Here is a 17,234-nt window from a genome sequence, read left to right on the forward strand (position 1 = left end):
CTTTCTCTGTAAACTCTAGAGACTGTTGTGTGTGAAAATCTCAGGAGATCAGCAGTTCTAAGAGACTCAAATCACCCCATCTGGCACCAACAATCATTCCATGGTCAAAGTCAATTAGATCACATTTCCTGCCTTTTCTGATGTTTGGTCTGAATAACAATTAAACCTCTTGACCTTGCCTGCATGCTTTTATGCACTGTTGCTGCCACATGATTGGCTGATTATACTGTATTGTCTCCAAACAATTGATACTAGAGCGTACAATCATCACAGCGATATTTGATTCTGCGCTTCCCGCTCCCTGGATTACAAATCGATAGAAAATATTAAAAATTTAAGTTATAAATCATAAATAGAAAATAGAAAAATGGAAAGTAAGGTAGTGCAAAAAAACCGAGAGGCAGGTCCGGATATTTGGAGGGTACGGCCCAGATCCGGGTCAGGATCTGTTCAGCAGTCTTATCACAGTTGGAAAGAAGCTGTTCCCAAATCTGGCCATACGAGACTTCAAGCTCCTGAGCCTTCTCCTGGAGGGAAGAGGGACGAAAAGTGTGTTGGCTGAGTGGGTCATGTCCTTGATTATCCTGGCAGCACTGCTCCGACAGCGTGCGGTGTAAAGTGAGTCCAAGGATGGAAGATTGGTTTGTGTGATGTGCTGGGCTGTGTTCACGATCTTCTGCAGCTTCTTCCGGTCTTGGACAGGAAAACTTCCATATCAGGTTGTGATGCACCCTCGAAGAATGCTTTCTATGGTGCATCTATAAAAATTAGTGAGGGTTTTAGTGAACAGGCCAAATTTCTTTTGCTTTCTCAGGATGTAATTAGGTATTTTCATTAAAGTTGTGTACAGATGTACCTAATAAAGTGGCCACTGACTGTACATACCTTGAAAAAATTCCATTGGCAAATCACTCGATCTTTTATGCTCCAAATAGAAGGAAGTTAATAATGCAATTGTGAGTTCATTGAAAATGTTTGCATACTGATTCAGCTAAATGAAAGCAAAACAAGCCAAGTTAGTTCATAAACACACGGGATTCCACAGATGCTGAAATCTTAAGCAACACGCTCAAAATGCTGGAGGAACTCAGCAAGTCAGGCAGCATTGGAGAGGAACAGACAGTGGATATCGAACAGTCTCAGCCCAAAAGGTCCACCATAAGAGTCGCCTGATTTACTGAGCTCCTCCAGCATTTTGTGTGCAAAGCCAAGTTACATTTTTTTTAAAACAGGAACTCTAGGTTAAAATAATTATGTTAATGTCACTCTTAAGTACATGTCAGACAGAGTTATCTTATTGTGATTACCTCCAGTGGTCATTCACTGTTAACTGCAGTAATGAACCAGGTTTTTATTACTGAATTTAGGGCACGCGATTATCACTCATTCCAGCTGTAAAAGCAATAGGAAACCTCATGTTAGGAGCACCCTCTAATTACTTACTAAGGTCACATTCAATGGAAACACCCATTTCCATAAACAAGAATCTGCTTCCTGTGAAATCCAACTTAAAGCTGAGGAAAATACATGGAAAGCAGTCCTCCCGGTAAACAATAAAATCCATTACCTACAGAGATGTGCAGTGGAGATGTTATTGGCTATATGATGTTTACAGCTCAATAATGATAAAAAAAAATCCCCATACTGGATACTGCACAATAAAAACTAGAAGCTACCATACTAATATATAATAAAAATCCTTTGATCCTATTCTGAGAGCAATCCTACTGACTATAGCAGCAACAGACTTACTTTGCTGCTGGAAAATAGGTTTTGTCTCTGTTCAACAGCAGTAGTGATCCATCTTGCCCCATAACCAAACACTGGGCACCTGCAATTCAATCACCTTCAATTCTACCATTCTGACATCATTTTTAGCCTGATGCCAGCTGGCAGCTCGGTCTCTAAGAGATCTGATGGCCAGGTAGCGATCAGACAAGTGTATGATTGCAAATGCGGCAGGTAGACCCTGCGAGTTAAACTCTCTCTACTTCCACATCACACTTCCCTTGTATATCCTAAGGGCCTGAGAAATCAAATGATCTACATTATGCAACTTGCGGAATAATCATTCCCAGAATATGCATTCTCTTATTAAAGTTGGAATGAAGCTCAGTTGATTGGTTCCAGGGAATCAGTGTGTCTTGCATGTTTATTATAAATATCAATCTTATCACAGATGGGTGAAAGCAAGCTTATAAATGCAAATTTTCTCTCTTTCTGTCACTCCATGTTTTCCAATCATGTTTTCCCCATACAAATTCAAGAAATAATCTACTTTAAACAATTACTATGATTTGTAACTCCAAAATTCATTTTAAATTGCATTCAGTATTAACTGTGGACCAAACAATTACTCTCTATGTGATATCCGTTGTTTGTTACAAGGTCTGGAAGTTGGAATTGCTTCATGTGGAGATTTGTGGTATTCAATGATGTCGCATATCTAATCTCCCTCCATAAGCATGCAGACCAATGCCTTCGTGACATATTAGAGCAGTACAGCTCAAAAGGGGGTTTCCATCTGTATCAGACCGATAATTTTGTCTGGACCGGCAGCCTGGGTTATGCAGTTAAATCTAAATAGCAGAGCCTGTAAACACACAAAGGACAGGTCCAAATCCCAGCAAGCAAAATCCTGGATGCTGGTGCCAATTGTATGCTGGTGACATAAATAAACTTCAAGTTTACTTTGAAAAACTTTTTTTTTTAAATTCCAGACTGTGAGATGAACAGAATACCATGCTACAGATGTTCACATTAAAAGCTCTGTACCTTGCACGCTAAAGTACATTGAGAAGTCCACGGCCAAAGGTTCAAGCAGCATTACATTAGCACACCAAAGACAAGGTAACCTCCTGTCTGAATGCAGTTGTAGGGCTCTCAGTATACTAGATGGACTGTTAACTGTTGATCACCTATTACCAAAATAGCTTCTCTGAAATGTTATATTAAAATGGCTTCTCGTAATGTTAACTGCTGAGCAAGGGGTTCTCTGTAACAGCAATGTTTGGGTTATACAGTGAGATAATGGAAATTGTATTCATTTGTTAGCCAATGGAAGTTGCGTTCTGTTATCTTGTATATGTGTGCTGAGTTGAAGAGCGCGGGCTTTTTCGGGAGGCGAGCAGAGAGGACAGATGTGTGAGGGACAGACGTGTGAGGAATGGACAGCAGTTCCAGGGCGGCGGATACCGGACCTCGGGGGTTCGGAGGGTGGCCGGAGTCTCGGAAGGACGTTGTCAATGGAATTGGAGGCGGGAGCTCCAACGTATTAAAATATTATGTGCACAAGACTGATTAGTTACTTATGTGGCACCTTTTCTTGTAGTTGTTTCTACTAACCCATCACCAAAAATTTGCTATAAAGTATAAATCTTTCCTTGAACTTGGTATATCGTTTCATATTTGTGTCATGGCCGATCATTGGGCGACTCACACTTCATCCACACCAAAGCATTTGCACTGTTTGGCAGGGTCTGTTCCCCACTGATAGGAGACCTTTCCTGGATTGTAATAGAAACCTTTCCTCATCCACTGACAGGATTCGAAACATTATTGTTTTAATGTGCACTGGAGGAATAAGTTTTTATCCCTCTTCCAGCTTTTGAATTAGTTGCTAGATCAGACAGTGACGAAATCTACTGGAAAAGAAGTCCAGGGAGCCAGGCTGGGGACAATCTCCATCCTCAAACTTCAGTTGTCTTAGTGGAATGTATGAGTTATATTATATCATGGGTTATTGAACGTGTCTGATGTCTCCATTTTCAAGGACCTCAAAGGCGCTTCCCGCTACTTACTGAGGGAGCACTTGTGATGCAATGGCATGTGCATAAAGACTCTACAGGCCTACACACAGGAGATTGCCAACTTGAGTGCTTGAATGAACATCCACGCACTCTTCGCACTTTGATCTGCAGGATGCTGCCAACCTTGTCAGAAAGTGATTAATGCTGAAGTTTGAACATCCCTTTCCTCCATCACCGGACCACCAAGACAGCAATATCCCCATCTACAAATGTTCTATAGCCTCCAACCTCTGATATCACCCAAACTTGCTCTCACAAACAAACTACTGTAGTAAGTGCTTCCACGAACACCTGGTTTAAATCCTAGAACTTCCCAACAAACAACTTCAGAAGCACCTTCACCACATTGATAGCAGCAAGTCAATACGGTGCTCATAGACACTGAATACGAATGTACACGATAAGAAACGGGAAACTAATATGCAGTTTAATGTGGATAAATGGGAGGTCATCCATTTTGGTGGCAAGAACAGGAAGGCAGGTTACTATTTGAATGGTGTCAAGTTAGGAAAAGGGGAAGTGCAACGAGATCTAGGTGTCCTTGTTCATCAGTCACTGAAAGTAAGCATGCAGGTACAGCAGGCAGTGAAGAAAGCTAATGGCATGTTGGCCTTCATAACAAGGGGAGTTGAGTATAGCAGCAAAGAGGTCCTTCTGCAGTTGTACAGGGCCCTGGTGAGACCACATCTGGAATATTGTGCGCAGTTTTAGTCTCCAAATTTGAGGAAGGACATGCTTGCTATTGAGGGAGTGCAGCGGAGGTTCACGAGGTTAATTCCTGGGATGGCGGGGCTGTCATATGTTGAAAGATTGGAGCGACTGGGCTTGTATACACTGGAATTTAGAAGGCTGAGAGGGGATCTGATTGAAACAAATAAGATTATTAAGGGGTTGAACACGCTAGAGGCAGGAAACATGTTCCCGATGTTGGGGGAGTCCAGAACCAGAGGTCACAATTTGAGAATAAGGGGTAGGCCATTTAGAACGGAGTTGAGGAAAAACTTTTTCACCCACAGGGTTGTGGATCTGTGGAATGCTTTGCCTCAGAAGGCAGTGGAGGCCAATTCTCTGGATGATTTCAAGGAAGAGTTAGATAGAGCTCTTAATGATAGCAGAGTCAAGGGATATGGGGAGAAGGCAGGAACAGGTTACTGATTGTGGATGATCAGCCATGATCACAGTGAATGGCGGTGCTGGCTCGAAGGGCCAAATGGCCTACTCCTGCACCTATTGTCTATTGTCTAAATCTGCATTTCCATTACAATATTCAAGGAGCACATTAATGGAGCCTCTTAAGGATTTCAAAATACTGCAACTTGACCCTGGTGATCCGAGTATGTCAAGAGTTCCATATGTTTTGATGTCTTCATCTTGCTGAATAGTGCATGGAATCACAGACAGATTACAGCCCACCTAGTGTATGTCGGTTGCATTGGAAGTCTAATGTACAAGACATTCTCAGTAGCACGCTGAAAGGATCCCATGGTGGTGTGGTTCAGAAAATTGGTCCCTTTAATGGTCCAGACATGGTTTCATTCCCTAACGCAGGGTGCAGCAAGTTTTTTTTTGCCAAAACATGCCATCTTGGCAAACAGAACTTTGCAAGACATACAAAGAGCCCCAATGGCTTGGGTAGAGCTTTCTGCCACTCTCACCCTAATTATTCAACTTCTACACAGACCATCAATAAGTGGAAGGCTCTAGTCCAGCTGCCATCACTCCTCCTCCATTCAATACACGGAGTAAGGACATTATTGATCAGAGGCTTTCTGTGCTTACTGATGGTTAGGCAGCAAGGACATATGAACAGAATCAAGCCATCAAGCCATTCAATGAGATTATAGCTGCTTTGTGACCTTTTTCCATGCTTAACCCATGTTCACTCAAAACCCATCGCATACAAAATATATTAAAATTTCTGATTTAAAGTAAAAAAAATTAACTTACTATCAGTTGTCATTTGCAAAGGAGAGTTACAATGCACAATAAAGTCATAGAGCCGTGGAAAATTTGCAAGAGATGGCCATTCATTCTATCAAGCCTGTGCCAGTTTAGAAGCAGCTGCCCCATCTAGCCCAACCTTACAGCAATACCTGGCTCTGTGGGTATATTCCCCAGCAGTTCTAAATGCCAGGGTTCCTGCCTCTGCCACCCTTTCAGACTCTGGGTGAAAACATCCATTTTCAGCTCCCCTTGAACCCATCTACCCTCCGTTCTTGTTGGAGCCCGGAGCCCGGAGCCCGGAAGGCTGTGGGGTGACCTGATGAAGGTTTGTAAAGTCATTAAGGGCACAGATGAAGTGAATGGTCTTTTTCCAAGGAAAGGGGAGAACAAAGGTTAAAAAGGTAAGAGAGGCAATATTTCAAAGACATCTGAGAGGTAAGGTTCCTCTCCCCCGACACAGTGAAGGCTGGGTATGAGGAACGAGCTGCCAGAGGAGGTGAAAGAGACAAGTACAAACACAATACTGTAGTAAAACATATTTGGACTGGTACACGAATAGGAAAGGAACGGAGGAATCTGGGTCAAGTGCAGGAAAATGGAACTAGCATCAGTTGCCATGGACATCAGCTCAATGCCCTGTTTCTGTGCTGTATGATACCAGGATCCTAAATTTAAAATGGAACTGGAATTGGTTTAATATTGTCACAGGGACTGTGACACAGTGAAAAGCACATCTTGCATACTGATCATACAGATCGATTCATTACAAAGTGTATTGAGGAGGAACAAGGTAAAACAAAAACAGAATGCAGAATAAAGTGCAACATCAGCAGAGAAAGTACCGTGCAGGTAAACAATACGGTGCAAGATCATAACGAGATAATTGGTGCGGTCAGGAATCTACCTCATCACACGAGGGAACTACACTTAGTGGCCACTTTATTAGGTACGTCCACTGCTACTGCTCGCCAACTTCAACATTCGATGTGTCTTCCGTTCAGAAATGCTCATCTACGCACTATTGCTGCAACGTGTGGTTAATAATAATAATAATAGTTGTTTATTGTCATTTCCAGTACACGGGTGTCGAGGAAAAGAAATAATTGTTACTCCAGATCCAAGGCAGTACAAAAACAGTACAATAAGGAACACAACAGAAATAAAAAACACACCAAGTAGAAATGCAGAAGATAGCTTACGTGTAGCGGCTCTCTGAATGCCCATAAAGTGACGCAAGGTTCAGGAGGGTCTGCACGTGAGGTGACTCTGACAGGAATGATAAAGCAGTGGTGGCAGGAGGAGTGGAAGGTCAAGTGAGTAGGTGGAGGTGCTTGATCAGCCTTAGTGCTTGGGGAGATAACTGTTCATGAGTCTGGTGGCCCTGGTCCGGATGCCACACAACCTCCTCCTGATGGCAGTGGGAGAAATAGTCCAAGAGCAGGGTGGGTGAGATCCTTCACAATCTTAGTGGCCCTTTTCTGTATACACGTCTTTGATGGCAGGTAGGCCAGTACCAGTGATGCGTTGGGCAGTTTTGACTACCTATTGTCGAGCCTTCCTGTCCACCACAGTGTAGTTTCTGCACTATGCAGTGATGCAGCTTGTTAAAATGTTCTCTACTGTGCATCCGGAGAAGGGCAGGAGTATAGATGTACACAGTCCAGCTCTCTTCGGCCTCCTCACAAAGTAGAGGAGCTTGTGAGCTTTCCTGATTGTGTACGATGTGTTCTTGGACCATGAGAACTTGTGTGAGAAGTGCACTCCCAGGGTTTGGAACTGCCACAATTTCCACTGCTCTGCCACCGATGTAAAGACAGATGTCAAAGGTGTAAGTTCTTCTGAAGTCGACAACCTTTACCTTTGTCTTGTTGACAATGAGGAAAAGGTTATTTGCTTGGCACCAGGCCTCGAGCTCTTCCTTTCTCTCTTGTTGGTGATGAGCCTCATCACTGTTGTGTCTGCAGTAAATGTGATTACTTGGGTGTTCGGTGATGCAGTCATGTGAGCACAGTGTACAGTAATAGGCTCGCCGCTCCAGAGTACTGAAACTCCCAAACCAGTGGAAATGTTTTCTACCCATCATTTCAGTCCTCTTTAATATCCGGAGAACTTTAATTATCACCATTTAAGTTCTTGGAAAATTACCAAAGTTTGTTTAATCTCTCTGCTTAAATGAACCAGTAAAGACTCAGTTTTAGTTTGATAAATTTACAGTGCACTGCAGCCAATATATCATTAACAAGATGTGATGCTGTGAAGTAGGCAGTCCCCCAGCTGCCATCTAAACGCAGAACTGCAAAGCCTCAGCATACAGCTAAACTCATGGCCTTCCAGTCCTCCAATAAAAATTCCACTGTTCCATATCCTATACATGTCTAGGATATTTAATTGTCCAAGTATCTCCAACTTATTTTTGGCCTCCAATATACCGGCTTTTCATGATGTAGAAAGCGATTCATTTTATTATACTTTTTAGATCCAAAATGAAAGAATTCATAGTTACCTAGAGCGAATCCCTTTGCCACAAATTTGCCCAATCTGTTAAAATTTTATTGTAATCTCCAACTTCCATCTGCACGGCAGTCACAGTTCCAGCAAACACTGCTCAGCAAACTTGGTCATGTTGCTATCCATCCCAGCATCCATGCAGCTTATGATCAACTACAACCCAAACACAGATCAATGCTGAACACCACGTCACATCTTGTCTCAGTCAGATACCATTGAAAAAACTAACACACTGATGCTGATCACCTAAATGCCCAAGCTTGTGCCTTTCTGAATCTTGCTACCTGCTTCTCTGGGAGCAGTCCTATTAGGCCTCACTAAGATTTACGGTGCCTAGCAATTCTTTTGGTCTTCAAATCCCAACCTGTAAGCCATACATAAAAGTCACCCTTATTGGTAACAGGAGCTCTTGTCACCTGGAGAGTTCAAATGTTGCTGGATGGGAAATAAGGAAAGATGTGCTCACTTGCTGTCTACTTGCATCATAGCAACAGAGATATCACGGGTGGAACAACTGTCAAATCGAAGGGCTGCATGCTATAATAGAAAGCAGCTGAGCAGGACTGGTTTAAGATTGTGCTGGTGAGACATGGCAACGCTTTACTGGCAGCAAACAAATCTGCTAACTACTCTATTAACCACACTTTTTCTGGACAACAACCACTGCAATTAATTAGCCTGTAACTTCCCTTTCAGAGTTGTCCTTTTGAACTGCCTGCACGGGCTGGCAGTTTTGCAGTGCCCTGGGGGATTCAGTGGAGGAGCAGTGCAGTGTGTACAGGCCAAATCGAGGTGGCAGGCTCCGGGCCAAGGGTGAGGAACGAGCCAACGCTTGCCATTGCCAGAGCATACTTGGGGCCGAGTCAAAGTGTAGGCCCCGGGCCTGAGAGCAAAGAACGAGCCAGTGTTTGGCCAATTTAAGCAGAGGGCCCGATAGGCTCCACAGGCTTAACTCGGCTCTACGCTGGACTGAAGATGTGGCCTGCAACTAACAGGCTTCAGAGCAGATGCAGCAATGAACTGGCTTTGAGGCTGTGGATTCACTTTCATGAACTTTAGTTCTAAGTGTGATTTCTTTACTTTTTATTGTTTGCACTGTTTGTTCTTTTTTTTCCACTCATTGGGTGTTTGAAACTTTTTTAAAAAATGCGTTCTAATAGGTTTCTTATTTCCTGTGGCTGCCTGTAAGAAGACGAATTCCAGGGTTGTACATAGTATCATACATCAAAGTTGCTGGTGAACGCAGCAGGCCAGGCAGCATCTGTAGGAAGAGATTTCCATGATGGTAGAAAACATTTCCACTGGTTTGGGAGTTTCAGTACTCTGGAGCGGCGAGCCCATTACTGTACACTGTGCTCACATGACTGCATCACCGAACACCCAAGTAATCCCATTTACTGCAGACACAACAGTGAATTTCCAGCATCTGCAGAATTCCTGTTGTTTGTTGTACATAGTATACATACTTTGATAATAAATGTACTTTGAATAGGAGATATACCATCATTTTATCAATACTGTTCACTAACATTTCATAAGAATATAAGAAATAGGAGCACAAAAAGCAGCGAGAACATTGGGATAAAATTTCCTTTCTACAGACATTCCAGACTGGAGACTGGTAGCATTTTGTGCTCCTGCTTGTCACCCTCCGAGCAGTCCCTGAGTCCAACTTAATGCTCCCCTGCCCCCACCCAACTCCACCTGCCATTTTTTCCTGTCTGCCTCCACCTGCCCAAATCCACCCCTCACCCTCCCCTATCTGGCTTCATCTGCCCATTACCCCTTCACCCTCCTCGCTTCACCAATCACCTACCAGCCACCGACTCACCACTCATCTTATCCTATGACTGGAGAGCATGCCTTATGAAAATAGGTTGAGTGAACTTGGCCTTTTCTCCTTGGAGCGACGGAGGATGAGAGGTAACCTGATAGAGGTGTATAAGATGATGAGAGGCATTGATCGTGTGGATAGCCAGAGGCTTTTTCCCAGGGCTGAAACGGCTAACACGAGGAGGCATAGCTTTAAGGTGCTTGGAAGGAGGTACAGAGGGGATGTCAGGGGTAAGTTTTTCCACACAGAGGGTGGTGGGTGTGTGGAATGCACTGCTGGTGCTTGTGATGGTGGTGGAGGTGGACACAATAGGATCTTTTAAGAGATGGTACATGGAGCTTAGAAAAATAAAGGGCTCTGCAGTAGGGAAATTCTAGGCAGTTTCTAGAGTAGGTTACATGGTTGGCACAACATGGTGGGCCGAAGGGTCAGTAATGTGCTGTAGATCTCTATGTTCTGTGTTCTATCCTCTTCATCCTGGCCATCTTCCCTCCCTTTAGTCCTGAAAGAGGGTTTTGGCCCGACACAATGAGTCCTTTCTCTTTACAGACACTGCATAATCTGCTGAGTTGTTTGTTGCTGCAGATTCCAGCATCCGCAGTCTTGCGTCTCCAAAATCAATGGTGTTTTGTGTGTGAACCTTGTTCTAGTTGCCTTAGGGAACTTTAGCAACTTCTTGGTGTCTCAAAGCTGCAACCGAAGTACAACTCTTTGCAGAGCAGCTGCATATTTCCAAGGCTTGTTCACTTGAGCCTGGAGCTCTCATTAACTACAATCTTTTATTCTCCACAATATTTCCAAAATTGGCAAAATTAACACAAAAGGATTGCAGAATATTAAACACTAATTGCCTCAGCTTAAATCAAAGCCCATTGCAGAAAGTGGCACTTTTACAAACTGAACTGGCAAGCGATTCAATATGAATTAATCACCTTTCAGAGCTCTGTTGTGTTTACTTGTTGGCTCAAATAAAAACTCTAGGTTTTTTTTGATGTTTTAAAAACTCTTGATTTTTGTAATGACTTTTTTTTAAATTAGGAAGGCCCATTTCAAATTATGAAAACTAGGCTACAGAGTGCTTACTATTTTTCTTATATATTAAACTAATTTGATTCAATGCACTAGATTAGTTCAGGGCATATTTCGCTTTCAGCAATGATCAATTGCATCTCAGCAGAAACCTGCAGGGAATAAAACTCCTATCGAGATTAGTCAGTTTTGGGAGCAATCTGTGTTCACATCATCAACCACACTAAAAGAAAAATTGTAACCTTAGGTGTCTCTTTTATCAGCTACTTGGGACGCTATTGAATAATTTCAGATAAAAATTGACTTTGAACAAGATCAATTGTTGTGGGGGAAAGACTTGATATAAGATATGGGCTGGGAGTTTTAAACACCAGGACATTATGAACTGAAATATTTCAAATATTTGAAGTTTGAATTAATCGCTTTAGCTGACAAAGGGAGAAAAGGCATGAGAAATAATCAAATAATGCAAGTGAGATGTTTGTTAGGAAACATAGTTAAATAGAGGATTGGGGAAAATCTTCCATTCATGAGGATAGTACCATTTTTCCTGTTTGGATTTCCTAATTAGACAGTAACTTACACATAGGATAGATAAGTTACTTTCCTTCCCTTTCCACTTCCCTCTAGCAGAGAAAGTGTTCTCTGGCCAAATTAAACAACGAATAAATTTCCCTCTTGCATCAGAAAAAATCCACCAATGTTTTATCAAGAAAAATTCTAAGATACAGAACTTTTTTGGATTTAAGACAAGTTTCTATTATTGGTAGTGGTCTAGTTGGAGATAATTCAAAAAAAAATTACAACAAATATTATCCATTATTATTCTAACCTCAGCTAAGTCAAAATACTGCTCACTGATTTCTTTAGCAAAGCATGACATTAAATTATCTCTCAAAATTAGACAAAATTATAAAGGAGAATATACATTATATAACCAAATTTAAACAATAAGATCAGAATCTAACAAAAATCAGAATAATAAAAACACTACTATTTTATAACTAGAACCATTGACCATCTCACAACAAAATATTAAAGCAAATGGTAGATCAGTTGAAGGGCTTTCACCAGGTTACATTACTGCCTATTACACAAGCCATATGAAATTTTAATGTTTGCTGATATACAGCCATAGATTTAGTTTAAAATGACTTACTTCGACATCGGGCACAACGGCTTCGATCGTATTCGATCAACTCAGCACGCTTGGCGTGCTCTCTGGAAAATACTCGTATGTGGTCCTTCTCCTGGCGCAAACGAGCTGCTTCTTCTCTGGCAAATACTCCCAGGTCTTGGGTATATCTGCCATACATCTAGAAATAAAGTGGAAAAGCAGAATCAAATAAATAATATGTAAATAGAGAGGCATTGTTAGCAATATAATAATAATGGGCCAGGTTACCATTCCAAGTTCAACCATCTGGTTGCCTTCCTCACCTCCATTGACTTGACGAGCATTCTGTCAAATCAACTCTAGTTTGCAATGGAAACCAACTGCAGATTTGAGTTTCTCAAGATGAATGCCTAGAATTAAGAGTTGGCTGCACTAACTGTTGACTGATACAGCTGAGGTGCGTGATTATAGTCGCAACACCACTGTAGGTTTGGCACATTTCATGGACTGAAATCATCACTTTTTTTTTCGTGACAACACACCATTTAACGACCGGGACTAACCCAGTTTTTAATTCTCATTTACTTGGTAAAATTGCATAGGTTAGCTGTTGTGTATGAACCAGATAATGGGTGGCAACAACAAATAATGAAATGTTTTTTTATATATGAAAGAGGGGAAGGGAGATCTGCAAATGAGACAAATGAGAGAAATTTTATATTACATTTCAAAATGCCAGTCCATTATCCTCATTTAGGATATGGATTCATGTGTCCCTTTCCGAGTACTTGAAAGAAGTTATCTAAACTGCCATCATAGCAGTGCTGCAAATTGATTATCGCTTACCGCTGTGTTGTCTGGGAAATCTGTTTCTGAAAATTATTTGGGGTGAGGGTGGAGGAGATTCTTTGGACTAAATAAGAACTTAGCTACAAACCTTTTGTACATACTGAGCATCTGCATAAATACAAAATACTGCACAATTACCTGGTTTGAAAGTAATTCACATTCTCCTGTCACAAAGTCAAAGTCATTTTTCTCAACAGCAGTTTAATTTGTATGAAACATCACTCACCTTTGAGGTGGGAGAGAAAGAAAGAACAATGGAAAAAGGTTACTTTCTCTACTATGATATAATACCTAGTGGCTGGATAACATTTACAAGGCATAATAATACGTCTCATTTTTAACTGCACTGTCATGTTAGAGCATTTGATAAACAGAAATAAAGTAGTTTCATTTTCAAACATTTGCAACCCATTTAAATTTGTGAGAATACCAAATAAAATTATTTTTTTCAAACCCTGAATTTTCACAAACTGTTTTTCACCTAATGCAGCTAGCTAACAGTTTGCTGTCCTTGCACTGTCCACCACAGGTAAAGTTTGGAGTTGCCCCAACAGCAAGTAGTTGCCAACACAATCAGATCTTAAGAAACTGGAAGCCAGTAGCCTACAGCTAACAATAGGCCTATTTCGTACTCCCTTGATTTGGGTGCAATAGATAACACTCAGGTCCATGATAACCGGGACAGTCCAGCAGATAAATTATTTTTTCCCCTAAAGTGTCTCTGAAGCACAGCCAGTCACCGGATGTCAAATGCAATGGTTGGTAGGCAACATGTTCGAGGAACTTTCCGTTGGCCTTTTATATTCAAGAACTTACTGAGTACCAACGAACAGTCACCAAAAAGTCCTTGGAATTTATTCAAAATCACAGTGTCAAATCTGACCATCTTCAGCACATCCATTGAGGCCAGTAATATATAATAGTTGCATAATTCATCTTCCTCAAACAATCTACAATACTAGTTAAATACTAGTTAGAATCGGGAAATCTAATACACAGCTTCTTAAGTGGAGTTTAAAACAAAAAGCATAGGAGCAACCTGGACCATCACTTATTTGAAAAGAAAAATATCAGACGCAGAAATAATCTACATTACCAAAATGGAGGTATTCAGTGTCAGTTCCTGCTGTTGCTTTAAAACCCAAGCCGAGTACTGGGATGGGGGCGGGGGGGAAGGGGGAGAGAGCTGAACCATTGAAAATGCTATCTTTCAGATGAATGTTACGGCAAAACAAAATCTGCAAGCCTTGACCATTATTTTGTTTTTGTTGTTATCTGAGCATTATCACATGTGCTGTGGAAGATGTCCTGCCTCATCCCTGTGCCGAAGACGCCGCACCCCAGCGGCCACAATGACTACAGACCGGTGGCATTGACCTCCCACATCATGAAGACCCTGGAGAGACTTGTTCTGGAGCTGCTCCGGCCTATGGTTAGGCCATACTTAGATCCCCTCCAGTTCGCCTACCAGCCCCGACTAGGAGTTGAGGATGCCATCGTCTACCTGCTGAACCATGTCTACATCCACCTGGAGAAGCCAGCGAGCACTGTGCGGGTCATGTTTTTTGACTTCTCCAGTGCGTTCAACACCATCTGCCCTGCTCTGCTGGGGAAGAAGCTGACAGCGATGCAGGTGGATGCTCTCCTGGTGTAATGGATTCTTGATTACTTGACTGGCAGACCACAGTACGTGTGCTTGCAACACTGTGTGTCCGACAGAGTGGTCAGCAGCACTGGGGCTCCACAGGGGACTCTCGTCTCCCTTCCTCTTCACCATTTACACCTCGGACTTCAACTACTGCACAGAGTCTTGTCATCTTCAGACGTTTTCGGATGGCTCTGCCATAGTTGGATGCATCAGCAAGGGAGATGAGGCTGAGTACAAGGCTATGGTAGGAAACTTTGTCACATAGTGTGAGCAGAATTATCTGCAGCTTAATGTGAAAAAGACTAAGGAGCCGGTGGTAGACCTGAGGAGAGCTAAGGTACCAGTGACCCCTGTTTCCATCCAGGGGGTCAGTGTGGACATGGTGGAGGATTACAAATACCTGGGGATATGAATCGACAATAAACTGGGCTGGTCAAAGAACACCGAGGCTGTCTACAAGAAGGGTCAGAGCCGTCTCTATTTCCTGAGGAGACTGAGGTCCTTTAACATCTGCCGGACGATGCTGAGGATGTTCTACGAGTCTGTGGTGGCCAGTGCGATCATGTTTGCTGTTGTGTGCTGGGGCAGCAGGCTGAGGGTAGCAGACACCAACAAAATCAACAAACTCATTCATAAGGCCAGTGATGTTGTGGGGATGGAACTGGACTCTCTCACGGTGGTGTCTAAAAAGAGGATGCTGTCCAAGTTGCATGCCATCTTTGTCAATGTCTCCCATCCACTACATAATGTACTGGGTGGGCACAGGAGTACATTCAGCCAGAGACTCATTCCGCCAAGATGCAGCACAGAGCGTCATAGGAAGTCATTCCTGCCTGTGGCCATCAAACTTCACAACTCCTCCCTTGGAGGGTTAGACACCCTGAGCCAATAGGCTGGTCCTGGACTTATTTCCTGGCATAATTTACATATTACTATTTAACTATTTATGGTTTTATTACTATTTAATTATTTATGGTGCAACTGTAACAAAAACCAATTTCCCCCAGGATCAATAAAGTATGACTATGACTAAATGAAAACTGTTCCTCACAATTGCCCATATTAAAACAGTGAACATTTTTACAGAAATTTAGCATGTCTCTGTCAACCTTTACCAATTTTTAATCAATCCACCATAGGAAGCATCTGATCAGCATGCGTCACTGCATTTTCCTTGAGTATCCTCCAAAATGATAGCATGAACATTGACTTCCCTAGCTAGTAACTACTCCTCTCTCCCTTTTCCCTTCTCTATTCTGATTACCCTCTCACCCTTCTGCTTCTCCTGACCAACCCATCACTTCTCTCTGGCTACCCTCCCCCTCCCTTCACTCCCTTGTTTGTTCTTCAGCCCTTTGCCTCTTCCACCTACCACCTCCTAACTTCCTACTTCATTCCTTTTCCTCACCCACCTTCTGCCTCACCTATCACCTGCCAACTGGTACTCTCCACCGCCCCATCCCCTGCCTCCTCCCTTTCCAGTCCTTATGAAGGGTCCTAGCCCCAATTGTCAACAGTTTGTTCCCCTCCGCAGATGCTGCCCGACTTGCTGAGTTCCTCCAGCATTTTGTGTGTGTGTGTGTGTGTGTGTGTGTTGCTCAAGATTCCCAGCATCCGCAGAATCTCCTGTCCATGGATGCATCACAGCTTGGCATGGTGACTGCTCTGCACACGTGACCAGATGAAACGACAGAGCTCAGCACATCACAGAAGCCAGCCTCCCCTCCATGGACTCTGTCTATACTTCTGTCTGTCTCCGACAAAACAGCCAGCATAACCAAATACCCCACACACCGCAGACATTCTTATTTCTCCCTTCTCCCATCAGGTAGGAGACACAAAAGCCTGGAAGTATGTGACATCAGACTCAAGTGCCGCTTCTAACTTGCTGCAACAAGACTTTTGATGGGTTCCCTAGCAGGATAAAATGGACTCGATCACAATCTACCTTATGATTTTGCACCTTATTGTTTACCTGCAGTGCACTTTCTCTGTAACGGTTACACTTTATTCTGCAATCTGTTATTCTTTTACCTTGTACTGCCTCAGTGCACTGTGTAAAGAATTGATCCACATAAACAGTATGCAAGACAGGTTTTTCCACTCTATCTCAATACATGGCAATTTGGACAAGTTCAGATAGATACACGGACAGTAGGGGCATGAAGTGCTATGGTCCCAGTGCAGGTCGATGGCAATAGGTAGGTTTAAATGGTTTTGGCACAGACTAGAAGGACTGAAGGGCTGCATTTTTCTGTGAATTTCTGACTCTAAATTGCCACTCCAAGTTCTTTGTTGGCTGGAAAGCATATCAAGACATTTGAGGTTATGCAAGGTGCTACACAAATTAAAGCTGTCTAATTTTATTCCAAAGAAAACAGACACGATTTATCAAATTGGTCACCCGGTTTCCGCAGATCACATCACGGTGACTAAAACAAATTGAGACATGGGGTAACAATGATCACTGTAAAACATTCAACTGCGCGATCTTAG

At 42.5% G+C, this 17,234-nt stretch overlaps 1 protein-coding gene across 2 annotated transcripts in view; it reads right to left on the reverse strand.

Moving 5' to 3' along the window:
- LOC134345279 (chloride channel protein 2-like) overlaps positions 1-17,234 on the reverse strand; it is a 556,059-nt gene that overhangs the window by 438,812 nt on the left and 100,013 nt on the right. For both annotated transcript variants that reach the window (XM_063045696.1, XM_063045695.1), the window contains exon 2: positions 12,284-12,440. In XM_063045696.1, coding sequence (XP_062901766.1) covers positions 12,284-12,440 — 157 coding nt within the window. The remainder of the gene's footprint in view (positions 1-12,283; positions 12,441-17,234) is intronic.

The sequence above is a fragment of the Mobula hypostoma genome, chromosome 4 (assembly GCF_963921235.1).
Source record: "Mobula hypostoma chromosome 4, sMobHyp1.1, whole genome shotgun sequence".
Classification (NCBI taxonomy): domain Eukaryota; kingdom Metazoa; phylum Chordata; class Chondrichthyes; order Myliobatiformes; family Myliobatidae; genus Mobula; species Mobula hypostoma.